Source organism: Crotalus tigris, unplaced genomic scaffold (assembly GCF_016545835.1).
Source record: "Crotalus tigris isolate CLP2741 ecotype Arizona unplaced genomic scaffold, ASM1654583v1 scf7180000024506.7606697, whole genome shotgun sequence".
Classification (NCBI taxonomy): Eukaryota; Metazoa; Chordata; class Lepidosauria; order Squamata; family Viperidae; genus Crotalus; species Crotalus tigris.
The window spans coordinates 5,146,806-5,168,618 of NW_024100678.1; the positions used below are offsets into that span (position 1 = coordinate 5,146,806).

A 21,813-nucleotide genomic window follows, 5' to 3' on the forward strand; every position below is an offset into this window, starting at 1 on the left:
TTATGACCAGTTGTTTAACAACCATTTGAAATTACAATGGGCCCAGCTTCCTTTTAGGACAGTCCCACGGTCAGATGAAACATTGCAATTTGCAATATTTTTCCAGGTTTCTGGCATTTTTTAATTGGTTTTCAGCAAAAGATGCCAATTTGGACTTATGACTGTGGATTTGCTTAATGACTGCAGTGATTCACTTAATGACTGCCACAAAAATGACATAAAATCAGGACTGGTTACATGGGTCCTCATCTTAAAATGGTCCGAAGTTGAGGATTGCCTAAATATTAATTTATATTTTAATGAATTGTGAGATAAACCATGTGCTTTATGATGTTGTCTGATAGCATAGACTGGCTCTAAAAGTACAATTAATCAAAAGAGAAAATGAGCATCCCTGTCCAGTATCTTTACAGGAAAAGAAGATGAAAAAAATTGATCTTCAATTTAGATTGAAGGCCACTTGATCTCGTATTTGAGTCATTTAATAAATCATATAGGTTTTTGTATGAATTTCTGTAGAAATTCAAATTTAGTTACTATAGTATAACATATTGCTTAACCTGTCTCTTTGAAGATTTTTTTGGGATGTTCTGCTTTCCATGAAGTGCATGAATATATGCTTTTCCATTCAGTTTTTATAGATTTTCCTGCAATGAAATGAAAATGATTAAAGTTGCCATAGACAAGGTATTATTAGATGTATTATATCAACACCGATGGCTACTTCAGTGACACATTAGACTTAATTATATATAAAATTATATATTTTTCAATTTCTGTTCATTAATGTTGGCATTAAATATGGTAGTTAAAAGGAGTTGTGCAAGCTCCTTTCAGGAATAATGGCAGAAATCAGCATGCACAAAATTCATACTTATAATACTTAAACAAACACAGACACCACTATATCTCTATTGTTTGAGAACTTGTCAGTCTAGTGGTATACTACACATTTTATACTATATTATCATTTTCTTCCAAATTCCTACATGATTTTTATTCATTCAATGAAGATGATTATGCTGAAGTATATTGATTATACTATCTTTAGTCATGTTTGAACTTCTTAACTGTAGTAATATTACAGTAATTACTGATATTGAATATATTTATTGCTAGATGAATAAATTAAGCATTTTATTTAATACACAGCTTCACATAAGCATATATAATATGAAGGAAGAAAAATGAAGATTCTGTAGATTTCAGATATCTACTTTCAGTAAATATATAAGCATGCATAAATACATGAAAGTATGAATACACGAATGCAGAAAACAAAACAGAAACAGTGGGCTAAAAAGCCATGAGAAGTAAGAAGGTATATTGGGTCCACTATGTTTAAATACACATTGGATTACTGTGAATCAGAATAAAAAAGACCTATTTCTATATCTTCAATAAAGTTATTTTCAAGAATAGCTTGGATGCATACTTTGATAGTTATCACATTTTAATTACTGAAATAGATTACTATTTAGTAATAGAAATAATATAATTACAAAATAAACCACTAATTAAATAATACGCCAAGAGTACTTGCTGTGATTTTGGGCCTTGATTCAAAGCAATAGAATGATATGATCCAGTCCAGGTGACTGCAAAAGACATTCAATTCAATTAAATATCTGACTGTGGAGCAAGATTTTTAAAAAGTTCAATTTTCCCATTACCTGATGTAAATAAAACTCGAACAGTTTTATCTTTTTTTTTTTTTTTTTGCAGAGTGGGATGTGATTTGCACCCATGCTATAGGAGATTAATATATCAAATGTTATGGAAGTACTGAACTTTTTAATTTACATGCTTTTAAAAATAATTTTAAAGTGCTTGTAACTTCGTATAGGGCAAAATATGATGATTTTTGCAGCAATGATATCTCTTATGGTAGGAAAGACATTAAATTTCAAGCAATATGTTAAAAAGAGATTGTGCAAAGAGAAGAGTATTTGTAAACAAAATTGATGTCAACAGTGAAATGTGGTAGAACTGATTTTGGGAGGATTTGGGGAGTATAAAAACATACTATTAAAACTATACAATGACTATCAACATACATGCATGAAATACAAACCCAGATATGATGTTGGAGTTTCATTTATTTTAAATTTATTTAATTATGTTTAATATGTTAGTTACATGTTGCTATCGTTTAAAGTTGATTAGAAAATGGGATGGAGGAAGTCTTTACAGTAATTAATCTTCTGAGTGTGACAAGGTTGTGATTCATTCAGCCACTAATACTTTTGAAAGATAAACTGTTTAAGATAGAAGCTTGATCTCAAAATAGTCATGAAATGGTAAGACCCATCAAGACTAATGTATTCAAAAGTTTCTAAATCCCACAGCAGCTTATTTAAGAGTTACTTGCACTTAAAACTGCCCATTCTATTTACATACAGTGGACTTCCACTGTATTTTACAGGACCTTTGATAATTAAATGATATAGTTTTTGATGTTATGTCATATTTTTTCCTCATAAAACATCTTTCATTCCAAATTAAGGTAGCCAGCTTTATTTTAGACTCTCTTCACAACTCTGTGGAAAAGAAAATAAATTTTATGTTCAGATGATGTTCTTGTTAATTTCAAATTGGCAATTGCTGAAATTTGACCATTCTTGCTCAATGGGGGAATTTTCTTCTATAGCAATTCCCTTGTTTTCCCCAAGATCTGAATCAAGAAAAAATGTGCCTGCCTTGATACTAGTGCAGATGATCTGTTAATCAAATGAAAAAGGTATTGTATGAAGATTAAAACATTTTCAGCTAGTATGTCTTTCCCTAAGCATACACTTCTATCAATGGAAGAGAATATATGTACTTTTACATTGTAATGTACTGCGAAAACAATCTTGGGAAACAGGAGAGATGAGCAGCAGTCTAAACAATGATTTGATAAGAGAAATCTTGAGTCCAAAGGAAGAATAGGGATGGAGAAAGGGGGTCTGAAGAAACCCTCCCTAGTTTTCTGGAAAGTAAACAAAGGAAAGTAGTGCTTTCGGTCTTGGAAGATTCTCTTACTGTAAACTTAAAGATAGCCTCATTATTCATGTTTTTAGTTTCCTGTCTGAAGTAATTTAAAGGGCTGATAATATGCGTGTTTAACTTTGCATTTCAAATACATAAATGTTTATACTGCCACAATTTCAAATGCTAAAATGTTTTAAATAGTTTCTAGAGGCACCATTGTGCCAGTCAATACGCTGACCCCATTAGGTATATTAAAAAAAAATCTTTTGAAGAATTTGTTCTGGGAGGAGATGATTTATACATGTAAAATTCCAAATCCTATTGATAAACCAGTTCTGTAAGAACAGCGTACATTTAGCTCGCATTTGCACAGGGAAAGAAATGGTCACTGGTGAAATAATTCTTGAGTTGCAGGAGGACAGAAGTAAAGAGAAATAAAATAATTGAACTTGCTACTTGAAAAAGGGATTTAGGAATAACTATTCAGTTCTATAATATCCAGTTCCCTTTCCAGGAAAGAAAAAACCGGGAACTTAAGAAATATTCAGTTGCCTTTTTCAGGGAAGAGTCCATTCGTGGCAGGAGTTTTGATGGCGTCGCATCGAAGTTATATCGCTGCAAGCAGACTTATCTAAAGAGAGTAAGGCCACCCGAAGGCAAAGGCAATTACTGAGAGGTAACGAAGCTGAAGGAAGAGCCGCCTTTCTGGTTCGCCTACCCCGTGAGTCGTTTTCTCACACACATTCCTGTGAGTATGCAGTCAGGGACAAAACAGCCGGGGCGGGCATATAATTCCAGTTCATTTCCTACCTTCCCAGAGCAGGGCGGGGTTGGGACTCCATTCCCTGGTCAAATAGAAAGAAAGAACGAGGGAAACTAATTAGGCTATCTCAAAGGGGCCGTTGGTAGTACTAACCTCCCTCCCTCCGATGGCCCCACCCTGGCTAGGAGCGAAATCCTACCGTGGACGGGAGGAGCCGCCAACTGGAGCCTGAGCGAACCAAGAAAGGCAGAGAAAACAAAGTCGTCTCCTCCTCTTCCTCTTCATTAGGGCCGCCCTTGGAGCTGCAGCTGGTGAGCTGGGCGGGGAACCTCAGACTCACCTGGTCGGAGTCGCCAAGAGTTCGGCGCACCAACCCAGTGGCCGCAATTCACGCCAAACCGCGAGCCTCCAGACATGGTCCCACTGGCAAGAAAGCGCAGAGGGGGGCCGCTTGGAGCCGATTGCTTGCAGCTCCTCTTCGGCCTCCTGGTGAGTGGGCACTCCTGGGAAGGGGGGGAGATGCACCTTCCGGAGGGAGTGGAAGCAGGAAGGTCGCAGGGATGGCAGACCAAAAGCCGATGAAGATTTGCCCTCGCGTGGCAAAGACCTAAGTTTGCGCCGGCGTGGCGTGTTTGCTTGGAGGAGCGCCTGTGTCGGGATGCAGCAGAGCGCTCTGACTCGGCGGAAAGTTTATTTGGAGAGATCAAAAGCTTACGCCTGGCATATATTGGTTTCTTTTCTTTTTTCTTAAGAAAACATCTTACACGGTTAGAGGCAAAACCCTAAGACTTAACCTTTTCTTTCACTTCTTTTTCTCTCGCCCGCGCGTGCGCTCAGAAAAATGACGGAAAGGGAGGGGTGGGGGGAAATCCGATAAATGAAATTGTGAAGAAGAACAGCGAAGTAGGAGGATTGGGTGGAAGGTGTCGTCTTTCGCCGTGCCGATTAGATAGCAAAATATGGTTGGTTTTAAAGAAGGGCATCGACTTTTAATTGGAAGTGAAGATCAAACTATACTGAGCGTTGAACTTGCTTTTAAAATAAGGTGGCTGTCTAAGGCTACTTTGCACTCCTTCCTTCCGGAACAAAAGATGATAAATAAAAGTTTCTCCCTATTTTCCTTAACCTGATGCAGAGGTTGGAGGTAGATGGATAGGCAGGTAAGGGATTTTTTAAAACATTCTACTTTAAGCAGCTTCTGAATCACGGGGAAAGAAATAATGCAAATAAAGAGAGGATAGAACCAAATCCTACATATTTCATGTCCTGGAAGGGCGTCCACTTTTAGGGTGCATATAATTTTGAGAGTGGTATTAACTTTTGCAAACTTTGCTGCACTATAGTTTATTTGTTTTTTTGATTTGTCTGATGGTCTCAGGAAATGTTTCCTTTTTTCCTATTTGAAAGCAACAATTACCTGTTTATACCAATAAGATAGTTGCATATTCTTCTGCTGAGAAGAGAGCTGGGTTCTTATTTAATTGCTCTATTTTGGAATATAAATCGCATTATATATATATATATATATATATATATATATATATATATATATATATATATATATATATAGCTTCGAGCGGTATCTAATATTTCTAAGCATTTTTCAATAACCAATATTTTTATTTAAATATGAAGAATGATGGAATATGAAAGAAGTGCAGTTCACTTCATATGTGAAGACTTGTGAAACATAATTGTAATATTTAGGTGGTACTTTCTATTTTGGAAAAAATGAATTTAATACATACACACTTCTTTTATTCAAGATAGAATTAAACAAAAAACCTTGGCTAATACTGATAAATTCAAGAAGTAAAATATTGCAATCATAATGAGTTCAAATAATAATGAATTTTGAAAAGTGACTAGTACATTTTACTTACATTTATTTTGAATAAGAAGCAGAACTTAAAAATATAAATCTGTGTTTAAGTTTTGAAAGTAAACATAGTTTGACAGTGCATTAGTCACTTTCGCCATATTCTGGAATGACTGACCCACCCATATACGACAGGGCCCAGTTCTGGTTTCCTTTAAAAAGCTGTTAAGACCTGGCTTCTTTCTCCAGGTGTTTGGGTTGAGTGGTGTTTCTTTAGTTGTTTAATTATAATCCCCCTTCTGTATTCTTCATATAGGCAACCTTTTTTAATGTGTGGATTTTTTTGGAGGAAATATTGCTTGATTTGTTGTATGCCATACTTTGAGTTGAATGTTGCTGTAAATCCAGTAAAAAATTCATTGTTCAAAGAGATCTATTTTTATTTCTGATAAAACATGAATGTAATATTATTTTACTAAATCTAAACTCTTTTTACTGATTGGTGTACTTTTCAATCTGACAGTCCATATATGAGCAAAGTTGTTGCCTGCTTCTTGCTAAGAATAATGTTTAAATGTACATTTTAGTGTATAAATTTATTATAGTTTGTTTTTCTAAATCATATACTTTAAATTTATTATGAATAACAGTTAATATGATATTTGCATTTATGCTATATCCAACCCTTTCTCCAACAATCAGTACCAGGTAATGAAAATGATGGTAAAAAATGAGTGGTTGAAAATTATCAGAAAGTTAATAAGAGAATATTAATACTTTTTAGTACATTTTTAGTATGTTTATAATTATGCTTACTCTTAAAACTTAAATATAAATGTGAAATTCTTTGTATTATTCTTATGACATAAGTAACCATACAGTTGACTATTTTAACTTCACAGAGAACTGATTTTAATGATTATTTAATGCAATAAAAACAATGAATAATTTTGTATTAAAACACTGTTTATTGCATTTAACCATGTGCATCTAGTTTATGTGCATCTACTGTAGTTATTCTAGATAGAGACCATGAGTTCCAGTCCTTCCTTAGGCACAGAAGCCAATTGGATGACTTTGGATCAGTTATGGTTTCTCAACCCAGCTCATCAATCACAAGAGCTGTGGAAGCATAAAAATGTAATAAACAAATAAATCATCCATTTATTCGCCCTTTAAGATGATAAAATACTTTTTTTCTTTTTATGTTGATATGCTTTCCTTTTGTAGCCTTTAATATTCTTTGCTACTGATATCATTTTATATTATAAACAAAGTAGTAATTTGAGTTAATGGTATTTAATGAAATTGTGGCGTGCTCTTGAATTTAACATTCAATACTTGACAACATTCCAAGAACGTTAGCGAAACCTTTTTGTTCTAATTAATGAGAAATATATACTGTTTATATTAAACGCTACTGATAACTATGATTTGCTGACATTTGTGTTTCCAGAAATAAATTTTACACTCCTTCAGGTAATGTTGAAAAACTAAGCAAAATTGGACCTTGATGGGAGACCAAAAAAATACCAGTGCAGAATTAGATTGTGAAGCAAGAAAAAAATAATAGCCCAAAACAAAACCAGATGAAGGCAAACTTTCTCCTGTTCTTCCCAACAAAATTGCACGGATACTTTCATTAAGAAACTAGACTCAAAAGAGATTCTTCTTTAAAGAGTTTCCAAAGCAGGGAGCAAAGACCATCTCAAGGACAATATCATTTGGGGACATAACCTTTTAAGAAGGATTTAGATAAACAAACAAATGGGTTTAGAGAATGACAAAAAGATAATCAAAAATGGGGAACTGAAGTTATGTGAAGAAAGATTAAAGGAATTGACATGTTTAGTTTTGAGTTGAGAAGACTGAGGAGACATAGAACAGCATTATCAAATACCAGAAGGGATGTTATACAGAAAAGGTCAAAAGTAATTTTCATTCCAGAGTTTAGGACTATGAATAATGACTTTAACATACAGAAAGTCATTCCTCTTGACTATTTAGAAAACTTTCGATGATAAGGGCAATAGGACCAGTTAATCAGAAATATTAAATGCTCCCATTTATTGGGTGTATTTAAGTAGAGTGGACAAATCATCTGCTCAAGAAGCTTTTAGGAACAAAGACTTGGTTTTAGTGGTGAACATTTTCTTTTTCATTGCATTGAGTGTTTTATATGCAATTTGCACTTCTCCCTCTCCCAGCCTTTATAATTTTATTATAACACAAAAGAACTTGATTGAGGATTTGCCTTTAGTTAGTGCTGCATCTCCTGAATCCCTCCTTAGCATTGAGTGATTAATAAATGTTGAAGGAAAAAAAAAATGCACGAGATACACTACTTCCTACAGGAATAGAGTATAATATACAAATGTTTAACATTTTACTTTGTTTCAATATATAATAGGCTATTAAAATCTGTGAGAATATTAAACTATAGCTCACTGTATTTGAGTATGCTTTATAAACGTGTGCTGTTGCAGTCAGTATAGATATCTCAACTCATTATGACCTCCTATTGTAGCTCTTCAACATGCTGGGCAGCAACTCTTAGTTGCCCAACAAAATGCCTGCTACTGTCTTGCTAGATGTGTTGGGGCTTCATCTCTACAATCCTATGCAGAGAAGCCTAAAGATACTTCTCATGTGCCATAGATTCCACTTCAGCTAATGATTATATTGTCTCAGTTTTAGGTCTCCTGAGGGTTGGTCTATTTTTAGAACAACTTCTTAGAGCATTAGTCCTGCCTTGGGCATAAAGTCAACTGGATGACCTTTCTTTCTCAGCCCTAGGAAGTGGCAAACCACTTCTGAAAATGTTGCCAAGAAAATTGCAGAAACTTGTCCCCACAATCTTTAAAATCAAGACTGATAGAGACACACACACACACACATACACACACATACACACACACACACACACACACACACACACAAAAGTATATTTTACAGACATATCTTTTTGGGAAAAAGAACAATGTTGATCTTTTCTCCACAAAGGCAACGCTTTTCAGTGGATTTGCTCAGTAATGACCCTTACTGCTTTCAGTTTTTTATCAGCTATTGTTTTCTAGGAAATTCTAAATTTTTAATTCTAAGAGTATTTTATAATGGAAGGAATGTAGCTGGTCCTTATTTAACAACCATTTGTACTTGCTGACTGAGTGATAGTTGTGACTGGTTCTTATACTTATAGCTGTAACAGCATCCCCAAAGACATCTGATTGTGATTTGCAACTTTCCATGCCATCTTTTGACAAACTAAATCAATGAAGCTGGCAAGGAAGTTGCAAGTCACAGTGACATAACACCCTCGCTTAATGACATGCATGATCCTTGCTTAATGGCAACTGGGATTGCCAGAATTGCCATCACTAAACAATGTAGTCGTGTGGATTTTTGACTTATGACCATATTGCTTTCTGGTACCAATTAGTGTTATTAAGTGAGGACTACCTTATTATTGATGAGAGATCTGTCTATAGTGACTGCAATTTACTTTGGAATGCTAACCTTGTTTATATCCATCTTGTTAACGATATCTTTATAGGCACTTACAATAGAGTGACCTCTCAGATCTAATTACTGTTTACTGTATTGATAATACTTCCAAGAAAGCATTTTGAGAAACTTCCCTGGAAACCCTGTTAAAGCATTACCTCTACTTTTATTCACTACAATTGGCATATTTCATTTAGAGCAGAGGTCACCAACCTTTTCACGCTGGCGGCCCAGAGGGAAAAGGAGCAGCTGGAAAATTTGCACGTGTGTACATATGTACGTGCGGAAACGGAGCTGTGCATGCACACACACACACACACACACACACACACACACACACACACAGCGCTAGCGGCCCTGTTTGTGTAGCCATGCAGGCTCTAGTCTCTGCTGCTAGCCCCATCCACATATGCAAAAGGGCCGCACAACCCGCACGGTGCTAGCAGTCCCTGTTTGCGCAGGTGCGCAGGAGCTAGCTTCTGCCGCTAGCTAGCCCCATCCACATGCACAAATGGGTCCGCGGGCGCTAGCGTGAGTGGGTGTGAGTGCACATACACACTGGCCAGCTTGTCCCACAGCCTGGTGGCCAGTAGGCCGTGGCCCATAGGTTGGGGACTCCTGATTTAGAGCAACAGTTCTCAAACAGTTTGGTTTCTGGACCCCTTACATTCTTAAAAATGATTGAGAATCCTAAAGAGCTTTGGTTTGTATGAGTTATATCAATATTTACTGTATTAAAACTGAGTATTTTAAAAATATTTATGCATTTGCTTTCATGGAGCCCACGGTCCCTAGACCACACTTCGAGAACCACTGATTTAGAGCAAATATGGGTAACTTGCAACCTTCCTCATATAGTTGAACTGCAATTCCTGGCATCCCTCTCCATTGGCCATTCCACTTCAGTTGCAACATTAACCTATGTGGTTTATCTTTTTTTGTTATTATTGCATCCAGGGTGGACATGAACAGGATTGTTAACTTGCAAAATATTTAGATGATTAATGAACAAATTGGCTATAAGAGTTATTGTACCACATAGGAAGAAGGCATCTAAACAAAAACTGTGGACTCTTAATATGTATTGTATTGCCAGTATTTGACAATACAACATTTAACAGTCTTTTTAATAAAGGCAAGGAAAAAGATTTTAGAACAATATGATCAATTTTTTTTCTTCTGTTTGTAGTAATTGCCAGATTTCTTTTTTTTTTAAAAAAAACCTGCTGTGCTTATAAGATTTTGTTGAGCTGTTGATGCTCTTTTAAATATTTGTATTTCTCTTTTGTTGATTAGTTTTGCCTTATAAAATAAATTATATTTAAAATGGGGCATGATGGTGGTATGCTTGGTGCCATCATGTAGCTGAAGACGTCTGTTTCCATTCAAATGAGTCATACTATAGACAAGGTTTCCCAAAGGAAGGCAAAAAATTAGTTTCGGTTCAACTAATAATTGTGTATATTCTTCCAAATCTATTAAACATACTATACACAGGTAGTTTGCTTGTGGTAAGTTAATTTCCCTATGAAGTCAGTGGTATGTCATTGTGATGTGGTTTGTAGTCCCTAGTAAATGTGCATGGATTAATTGATGGAAATTATGGAATTCCCTTCCATAATGGAAACCCAACTTTGTACAACTACTTATGTGGGTAATGACGCTTTATAAAATTTCTGTACCTTCATGTATTATAACAGTATTACTAAACTTTGAAATGATTCACATAGCCATTCAAATGTTTTGAAAGAATAGATGTGGGGTGAGAGTATCATGGAATCCTAGTAATTTGTTCTGACACGTTGCAATTTTTGCTTGTAATACACCAGATATGTTTTTTTATATTTTATTAATTTTCTAATTTTACAATTAAACATTTAAAAAGCAATGTGGTGACTGTGTAATCAATGATTCCATAACATACATAAAACTTTAGCACAAATCTCAAGTTACAACATCAGATATTTCCTCTCTTTTCCCCTTAATATCTGCTATCTCATATTGAATTAATATAATTCTTATTGTTATCAACTAACTAAAACCATCTTTGTTACATTTATCAATAATTTTTAACTTACACATATCTTAATTGTGTTTACATTCAATCTTATATACATCAATGTCCTGTTGTAGCTTTTTCCCCAGGCTTTAATTTCCCCTCAATATTTAACTTAACATTTGGTATGTTACAATTACAAGGTTTAAGTGACTATAGTTTCCGTTATCTCAATCTACATTTCCCCCTTTTTATAACAAAATCTAATATTCTAAATATACATCTTATCTATTTGCATATAATCTTATCCTATTTTCTAAAAATTATCTTTTTTCCACTATATTAAACTGAAAATCTATTAATTTATTATACATTTTACCTATTCAGTTATAATATTACTTTATTTTCTAAAAAAAATATTCAACCATCTAATCAATAGTATGAAATCCCCCCTAATAAATCAAAACCCTAGTTTCTTTCAGCCTTACTCTGGCTTTTTTCTCTTGTCAACTAACCATCCATGTTAGTATTTTTAATTCGTCAAACAGTTCTCCCTCTATTATTGTGTGCATTATTTGAGTTAAGAAAAACCATTTAATTACAATTTTTTGGAAGAACTAGCCCCATTATATTTCTTTGATTGCCTCCCCATTATTCCAATTTCCCACAGTTGTCCTGATAAGTTTATCTTCCATTCAGTCTGTCCTTCCTTTTCCTCAAGTTTCTTCTGATTTATGAAAAAATCTTTTCCTTTTTCAATGTTGTCACTCTCTTTTCTAATTTTCCCGTTGGCTGGATCTGTTGGTCAGTTGGGTCCTCTGTCGTAATATTTAGTTGTTCTATTTCTCCTGTTGCTTTCTGAATTGTTGGGTCTTTGGTTGTAGTCAAAATCTGGGTTTGTATATCTAAGCTGGCATCTTGTTCCTTTATGTTGCCTCTTATTTTGTTACATGGTGAAAGAATTGTTTCATGTATTGATTTCAATTCAGAAAGGATTTTTTTCTGAACTTCATCCATATTCTCTTGATAATGTATTAAGTTAAGGATTTTAAAATCAAATGTTAAAAATATATGTTTTTTGTCTACTGCCTGCATAGCGTTGGAAAAAAAAAACTTTCTATGCCTGGAGATGTATAATTTATCAAATTTTTTTCTATGGAAAAAAGACTAAATTTTCTCTCGCTTATAAATGCTTCAATTCGTGTTTACTATTTGATTTGGAAAATTGCAGAAGGGATGTGTAAGGCTACATTTATTTTCATTATTTATAGTTCTGCAATACAAATATAATTGATTCTTTTGTCCCCATCTAGGTATTAAGCTTATCTTGTGAAGCTTCCAAAAAGGTTATCTTAAATGTGCCTCCAAAACTAAACCCAGACACACTAATTGGCCAAGGTGAGAAAATAGCAAGTTTCTTAAATATAATAATTCGAATCTAATATCTGTGGTTATTTTTGTCCTCCTCCTCATCCCAATAATTTTTCTTCAAGTAAGCCATATTGTATTCAAAAGAGAATTTTCCTAATTAAAGAGTATTAGAATATTAAATGTGCTTATTGAAGAGTGAGTCTTGCACACACAGCAAGGTTTTAGATTTTAAATTTAAAAATACATTAATGAGCAAACCAAATGTCAGCTTGGAAGAAAATGTACTAAAATTACAATTTTTAACTGAAATAAATGGAACTAGCTATTTATTTTTTTCCTTCTACATTGGCATACGTTTGGATTACCAACAACCACTTTCTTTTCTTTTCTTTTCTTTTTTCTTTGCTTTACTTTCAATTTATTTGCTGCACTCAATGTCTCAACAATGTCTAACCAGGTGATATGAATTTAAGATTTATTATTTATTTAAGCCAAGCTAAATAGGTGAACATAAACATTTAAAACTGGATTCATTTAAGTTGCTTCCTTTTATGTTTGTCTGTCTGTTTATCTCTGGACAAATGTTTTATGTTTATGATATGATTTTCAATCACATCTTCCTACCCTTTTCAAAGTCTAAGTGCCAATACATTTAAAATATATTGTATGATATCATATCAAAATATTGGAATTTTATGCATTCCTAAGTGTTTTTTCTTGCTTGCTTGAAATTTTACCTGGTTTCATTTAAAAAACTGAAATCTTGTGACATTTGGCCAGTTTATTTAATTTTGTATTTTCATATATATTTTCTATGGGGATTATAGCAGAGTTTTGCTATTCTCCAATTTATCTAATGCACTTACGTATAAATGTAAATTTTTTAGGCTATCTACATGTATCTTTATGTGGGTGATATTGGGAACTATTCTTTAGGACTTTCCTTTTGTCTTTTTATTAGTAAATCTGAATGGGTATCTTAGAACTCCTCACCTGATCAGTACAAGTGATCCTGATTTTATAGTTCTGGACGATGGTTCTATATTTACATCAAATGCAGTTTCTTTGTCTTCTGGAAAGAAAACATTCACCATTTTGCTCAAGAACTTGCAAAATAATAAGCAAAAGCAAATCCATGTCAACTTGCTATCACATTCCCCAAAGGTAAGTGGCCTATAAAAGTTAATTATTATGTTATGAACATTATAAGAAAATCCTGATTTTTTTGCTACTCTATCCTTATTCATATGTAAATCAACTCTTCCAAACCTGGTAACTTCTAGATTAATCAATCAACATAACCAGTCCCTGGAGGGCATGGATCATAATGTGGAAAATTGAAACAGTCAAAATGCTTGACATCAGAACTTCTAGGAATTTTGACTAATGAAATGCAGTGAGAGCAAATAAACCTTTGCTTGTCTATAGACATGAGGTTCCTTCTGGGATCTTGGTAATGTGTGAATGTTAAATGTATAATGTATTTAAAAACACATTAAATAAAGAATAATAATAATAGAGAGACAAGACTATGTGGCTTCTTCTGACAGCCTTGCAGTTCCTAAAAGATGTCATTAGCATATATAGTTCTAACAGAAGCTTTTAGCACCCCTTTAGCTATAGATGAAAGATAAATTTTTAGTTTATCCTGTTAGCATTTGTATCAAAGAAAGAATGATGCTAATAAAGACATCCCATGAAAAAAGGTATATTTGGGCCACTGAAAATATAAAAAAGGAAGTCAGCCGAAAATACTAGAATAAATTATATATATTAGAAATATATTGCTTATTTGTATATTTTCTGAACTTAGACACACAAAACAGGAGAGAAAGTTCTTAGACGCAGTAAACGAAGATGGGCTCCTGTACCAACCACTATAATGGAAAATTCACTGGGACCTTTCCCAATGCAAATTCAGCAGGTAAGTTAATAAGTTTCCTTTTCCTATTTTAAGTAGGAATATGTATTATTAGCAACTTGTATGCAATACAATCAGTCTCATGTGTAGTCACTTACACAAATATTAGTAATACTTGCTCATCTTGCTCAAATGGCAAATTACATAAAAAAGTTGTATAGAATGTTGCCTGGTATAACTTACTCACTTTGTTATTCAAGTTGTTTCAAAATTAACCACATATGATACAAATCTAGTTTTTAATTTCCTTTTTATTTTGATACCACCTTTATAGAAGAATGATGTATCCAAACTCTGTAATGAAAGAATAAAATTACAGATTTGCTTACCATTCTATTTCCATTTAAAATTTGGTAAATAAAGAAATTTCACTTTTGAGGAAGCATGCATTTTTTTCAAAAATTATGATTCCTTGTTTCATGTGTCCTAGTTAAGTAAACACTAGTATGTATTTGACTCATATTTTATGAGTTGAAGCTTCCGACAGACTTCATCTTTTTGTTCAAACACTGAGATTGAACAGCAAAATAATATAAATTGTTTTTGCAGTTTTGAATGTGATTAGTTGTTATATATGTAGTGCCTACTGAGATTTCTAAGAGCTTATGTAAGAGATTGATTTTTAGATTATTTTCCTGATGCAGATGTGTGGTAAACATCTACTCTGACATAGCTCTCAAACACAGTAAAGGAAGGTTGAGCAGCAAAACTAGTTTGTTTATAAAATTCTAAATAGCAAATGTTATCACTGTTTAATTTATAATATATATAAATTGCTTATAAAATTGTATATAAAATTGCTTATATTAAACTATTGGTGTTTAATATAATATTGATAAAAATTGCTAAGTACATTTAATTATTTTATAATATGAAAAAGTTTATACTAAAATCTATATTATTTTTATTATTTATAAGTACTGAAAAGGGGAAAAAAGGAATAGAAAAAAATTACTTTATATGGAAAAATAGGAAAATTATAGGTATTTTATCTCTAACTATCCCCTTCTTTGTACACCAACTATTTGCAGTATATATGAATATTTTAAATTTCCTTAAAACCATATTAAGTGTTTCTATTTGCCTTCTTAGTGTACATCAAAGCAAACAATATATAATTAATACATGCATCCATACTGTAGCCCTTTAGATTCTAAATTCCAACTCCTATCCACTTTAACTGCTATCTGAAGCAATGAGAAACAGGGTATTATAATCCAGTAACCTCTGAGGACTATGTTATCATCTTTGGCATATACACTGAATACTTTTTAAATATTTAGATATTTTCTAAGGATGAGAGGATTGTTTTACTTGACTTCTGGATGTAGGATATGACTGTATTTTTATTTCACCCCCACTTTTTTTTTCTTTATAGCTATCTTCTGATTCAGCTCAAAACTACAACATTACCTACTCCATTAGTGGTCCTGGTGTGGATCAGCCACCTCTGAATTATTTTTACATTGAAAAAGAAACAGGAAATCTCTTTGTTACTTGTCCAATAGATCGGGAGGAGTATGCAGAATTTCAGGTAAGAGTCATAATTTTGTCATTTTCTAAATTATAGGTTTGTCCTCAGTTTATGACAGCAATTGGGACTAGTTAATTGATGTGGTTATAAAATGCAATATCATGTGGCCACATCACTTATCTATGGCAATTCCAATAGCAGTTCTGGTTGCTATCGTTAAGTGCATTTCCCCAATTAGCCTGCAAAAAAGGTCACAGTGACTGCTGGATGCTCCAATTTCATAATTACAAGCTGAGTACCTGGATCATGATCACATGATTGTGCGGACACCACAAAAGTTGGAATGCTGAGGAGTGATCTTAAGTACTACTTGTTCAAATTACTAATAATTAGAAGAAAATCAAAATTTAGATTTTATGAAACTCAGAAAAGCAGTTTTATCTCTTGGAGATCCATATAAAGTTAATCTTACTAGTACATTTCAAAAAGAACTTGGCTGCTAAGCTATTATTACTTCTCCACCCTTATTGCAATTGCTGATTGCCATTCAGCAGCTCTGATTAAGATCCCTTGATCTCTGTTGGGAAGGGAGGGCCCTTGGTAATATCTGTTGGGCCACTGTAAGAATTATTCATGCTACCTGATGTATAGCATCATTCAAATATGCTCTGACATGATTCAGCTAGTGACTTTTGACGAAGTAGATAGGGTTCTCTGTGCTGTCAGCTCAGCTGCCAGTGTCTTGAATCAGAGTTCTTCTTGCATCATAAAAGTGATCATGGAGGTGACGTGCATTTGGTCCAAGCTGAGGTGTCTGCCTCCTTGACAGGGGTGGTATCTCCTCCCTTGAAAGAAACGGTGTTGCATGTCCTCTTTAACAAGCTGTCCTTGGATTCAGTGGTTCTCAATAACTACCATCCAAACTCCAGCCTTCTAATTCTGGGGAAGGTTGTTGAGAAAGTGGTTGTCCTTAAGTTGATAAGTACCCTGGAGGAAGCAGATTATACCTATTTCAGTGAGGTTTCAGGCTGGGATTTAATAATGAGACAGATTTGGTTGCATTGTAGATGTCCTCTGGCAGAGCCAAGATGGGGATGGTACATGTGTGTCTGTGCTTCTTGATCTTTCAGTGACTTTTGTTATCACTGGCATTATGTCCTTCTGAGCTGACTTCATGACTTGGTGATGGGGGCAAAGTGTTACAATGGTTCTCTTCCTTTCTGGATAATTTGATCTGACAAGGTTGGTGCACTCTGGAGTCCTTCAATGAAACTATGTCATTTAAGCTATGCCAGACGTACCTCTTCTCTGTCATAGAGTCTGCACTCTGGAATGAAGCCCCCCCCTTTGCCCCAAAATCTGGATGCTTCATACCCTATTGATGTTTCATAAGGTGGTGAAGACCTAGCTTTTCACCCAGGCTTTTGGCTAGAATGGTTGAAATCCCTTCTTAGCAATCTGTAATGATGTCATTGTTGCATACTTTTGTTATCTTTTGTTTCTTTGTCTTTCTTATTGTATGGCTTTATTTCGTGAACTGTCCAGAGTTACTGGAAGTCTGATAGCATACAAATTAAATATGTAAATCAATAAATACTAACGTGCAAGGAATGTAATAGCATATCGTGTTAATTGTTAAAATAGATTAGTAAAAAAAAATCAACTCTGCATAGATAGCAAATTAAAATAGTTTCTTTTTTTACAGATAATTTGCTATGCAAAGACATTAGATGGCTATACACCAGAGATTCCACTTGTACATTTAATCCGAATTGAGGATGATAATGATAATCCCCCAATTTTTAATCCTGATACAGTTACTTTCAGTATTTTAGAGAATAGCAGATCTGGTAAGCATATACACAATTGAAAACATTTTAGTTTTATATTGTTAACAATTTAATCTGTCATTGGGACTGCAATTTAATGGCTAAGATTCAGCTGTTAAAAGAATGAATACCGTATTCCCCCAAAAGTAAGACCTGCCCCCAAAATAAGCCCTAGCTTTATTTTTGAGGATGGACCTAATATACCTACCTAGGTATACCTAATATACCTACCTAAAAAATAAGCCCTAGTTCTGGGGCGAGGCGCATGCCTAAAAATCAAGCAAGGGTGGGGGTGGGGGGTTGGAGCTTACCATTGCAGCCAGGCCTCCCTTAGATTGACACTTGCCTCACCGGCCCACTTCTTTGGTGGCTGAAAGAGCAGCTTCGTTCTGCAGCTGAGAATGGAGCTCCGGCCTGCATTTCGCAGTCAGAGGCCTTTTCGGAAGGCCTCTGCAGCTGAAAACTGTGCCTTCCGGAAAGGCTTCTGACTGCAAAATGCAGGCCAGAGCTCCATTCTCAACTGCAAAATGATGCTGCTCCTTCAGCCACAGAAGAAGTGGGCTGGCGAAGCAAGTGTCAATCTAAGGGAGGCCTGGCTGCAATGGTAAGCTCCAACCCCCCACCCCCACCCTTGCTTGATTTTATAAATATTAAAGATAGTGGATTCTTCCTGGAGAGAGCGTGGGAAGTGTTTTTGGTTTAGTGCTGCTGCTTTGGTTTAAATCTGAGTGATAGCACGTTTTCTACAAAGATGTGATTCATTCTACAAAATTTTCTCTTTGTTTTGCAGTTTTCTAGTTAGAAAATAAAGGTTTGTTTCAAACATTGCATTTTAATGTGAACAGTGAAATCAAACATTAATTTGCTGAATATTTTAATTTTTTTATTTTTAAGCATCCACTGTAACATTATAGTGAAATTGACAGTCAGAAATGGATATAACCTGAATAAACACTTTCCCCAAAATTCTTTTAGCGGTTTTAAATTTAAGTGTTGTTGACAAAAAAAAATGACCAATTTTATTCAGTATGATAAATCACAGCTTTAGTGAAACAAACAAGGATGGATTGTATAAATATGTATGAGAAATTGTAAAAATTTGTATGGAAAGAGGGCAACTTAAAGGCAACTGGAAATGTCTTTATTGCATTAATTTAAGTATTGCTTGATATGTAGCACACATACAATACTATTTGGAAGCTAGTTCTCTAATAATAGTGCAAGAAGCATATTGTAGTAGATCACTGCATTTTTTTTTCATGCAGGAACCTTCATTGGGCAGATGACTGCAACAGACAGAGATGAACCCGGCACTCTGCACACTAAATTGAAATACAGAATTGTGGGACAGACTCCTGCTTCATTTCGGGGTGGCTTTTTATTTACTGTCCATGCAGATTCTGGTGATATTTCTTTGCATACCCCATCCTTGGATAGAGAGGTATTTTTTTTTCCTAAAACCTAATGTTCTTTACCTTTGCAACTTTCAAGGACAACTGTTAAAGAGTGTTTGGAACCTAGAAACCTGCTGTTAAACTATAGAACTGAACTGGTTTTAAGGAATATACAGTTTCTTTGTAACAGAAGTTTTATTGATCACGGAGCCAATTTGAACAACAAAATTCTTGAGCATGCTGCTGGTTTGATTGATGATGCTAACAAAAAATTTGGTCTTAACTTGACCGAAAGATGGTGGATAAAATTTTCATATATAAAGGGAGGACTTCTGGTTTGCCAACGTGGCCGCCATGGATGTCTGGAAGGCAAGTTCTGTCTTCCGCGTCCAGTTTCGCATCAATGGAGGACCCTGGAAAGGGTCGAAAGTCGCCCTGTAGGGGCGACCAGCAAGGAGGGGATCCCCGCTTGATCACGGAAGCGCGGTAGCCCTCCGCTTGATCCGGGGTAGCGTTAAATTTAAATATTAATGAGAAACTAAAAATTGGGAAAAATTAATCAGGACATTGATTGTTGAAAAAGATTGAATGTTAAAACAACTAAGATATGTATAAAATATTCGTATATGAAGTACAGTCAAGGACACATGCAAATTCTCTGGGCTGAACTTTCAAAGAGACTACGGGAAGCAATGGAAGCTTGGAAATGGATTGGTAAATCAGTTGCTAGCCAGGGACATAGAACTGGAAGAAGAAATGCCCAGTAGAAAGTGGTTTGAGGAAGAAGATTGCAATTAGCCATATTGAGAGCTTATACTTTTCAGATAAATATAGTGTTAAAAGAGGACCTTTCCTTCTGTGTGTTGTAAGGCTATTCATTCCATAGAGTGAATAGAAGAAGAGCATGCCAATTAATAATACATTGGTAACAGCTTTTTTTTTCTTTTTCTGCCATACTACTCATTTAGTCAGATGTATTTTAAACAGATTTCTGGATCACAGAAATTGTCAGCAGTATATAATTGGCAGTGCAACAATATATAAAAATTATTGCAGCCTTCCTCAACTTGTCTTCTTCTACCTGGTTTGCTAAGATTTACCAGGACTGACATAATGTTAAAAATCTGCATGTTGGACTCAGCATACTTGTCTGTACCATCTGTGAATTTTAAAATCTATGAAAGACTGCTTCTCTTTGTGTGGGATTTACAAGCAGCAGCCAACTCCCACAAAATCTCAATTATATGGAATAATGGCAACCTGAAAAAGATGAACATGAAGGGAAGATGGGGAGTGGGGTTGGCAGGAAACTAGAAAAAGCACTTGCTAGTATTCTGGAAAATAAAGAAACCGTAGTACTTTGTCTTTCTTTCATAGAACATGAAGAAGAAAAAGCAAATATTTCTTCTTCCACTTTTTCTGCACGTACAGGACAGATGTATCAGTCAGGGTGAAGTTCTTCATTAGGGAAGTGAATTTATGGAACTCTGCATCATTGACCTGAAAAAAGTATTTAATTTATATAATAAGTTTCTGTAAATTTATATAATTATATAAATTATATAATATTTATATAATTTGTAATTTATATGTTATAAAATTATAATATAACTTTAATAATCATATTTTTAAAAAATCCTCATGATTCATTTCTCTGTGTTTATAAATTATATGTAATTTATTTCATTTTTAAGAATGAATAAACAATACTGATGTCTACAATGCTCTCTTTCAGAAAGTAGATAGATACACGGTATTAATGGAAGCAAGAGATATGGGAGGTCAGAGTTTTGGTTTATGCAATACTGGAACAGTTATAATTGAAGTTGGTGATACAAACGATCACGCACCGATGTGCGAACATGGTGTGGTATGTCTGACATTTTCAAGCTAATTTTTTACTTTTGTCATTATCTGTTTTCAATTTTTATTGTGTGTGTGTGTGTGTGTGTGTGTATGTACGTACGTACGTACAGTATGTATATGTATGTGTATATTGGATATACAGTATATATATTAATTATGAGTCTAAACCCTGCATATTTTAATCTATTCCTGTACGATTAGTCTAGTATAGAGAGTAAATAGAATAGCTTTGAAGAAGAGAGGGGATCTCCATTACCAAAGAGATGTGAAGGAAAACATACATTATGTCTGGCACATGTAGAAAGCATACTGTATGCAAATATCTCAGACAGATATCTCCCTAATTTTCACAAATTAGGGGGGGAGCATAGCCAGACTTGCAATTTTATGTCAGATTTATGAGCCAAGAAATTAGTTCTGTAGAGGAGTAAAGACTAGTTTAGATTGGCTATGATAACATGATCTTGCAAATCTGGTATGTTCTCTCTTCCTTCTCTTTTGTATCAATGGGAATGTATTCTCTATACCTAATAAGGGGATAGTGCAGCAGCGTTGTTCCATTGTTCTTTTTGTTTCCTAATTCCCTTCTACCGCTAATTTATTTTTGCCCCAAATAAACCTACAAGTTAACGTATATTAAACCATGATTTCTGTCCTCTTGGTTGCAGAGAAAACAAATGACCTTCTCCACAACACTTCCATGTTTAGTTTGGAATGGCTTAATCTACAAATAATATATAACAAAACTAAAATTTGAGAACAGTAATAGAGCTAACTAAAGGAACAGGAGAATGTAGCAATTATTGGGGAGGGTTTGATTCTTGTTGATCACCTGGAAAAGTCTCTACAAGTTTTTTTTTTTTTTTTTTTGGCAAGATTCCAGTAGTAATTTGCTCTGGTATT

The 21,813-nt window shown here is 34.4% G+C and overlaps 1 protein-coding gene across 2 annotated transcripts in view; it reads left to right on the forward strand.

The window, feature by feature from the left end:
* Positions 1-4,006: 4,006 nt before the first annotated feature.
* LOC120303759 (desmocollin-2-like) overlaps positions 4,007-21,813 on the forward strand; it is a 34,394-nt gene continuing 16,587 nt past the window's right edge. For both annotated transcript variants that reach the window (XM_039333518.1, XM_039333519.1), the window contains exons 1-8: positions 4,007-4,225; positions 12,369-12,453; positions 13,388-13,590; positions 14,240-14,350; positions 15,726-15,881; positions 17,527-17,671; positions 18,916-19,091; positions 20,780-20,914. In XM_039333518.1, the coding sequence (XP_039189452.1) occupies positions 4,151-4,225; positions 12,369-12,453; positions 13,388-13,590; positions 14,240-14,350; positions 15,726-15,881; positions 17,527-17,671; positions 18,916-19,091; positions 20,780-20,914 (1,086 nt within the window). In that variant the 5' untranslated portion in view covers positions 4,007-4,150. The remainder of the gene's footprint in view (positions 4,226-12,368; positions 12,454-13,387; positions 13,591-14,239; positions 14,351-15,725; positions 15,882-17,526; positions 17,672-18,915; positions 19,092-20,779; positions 20,915-21,813) is intronic.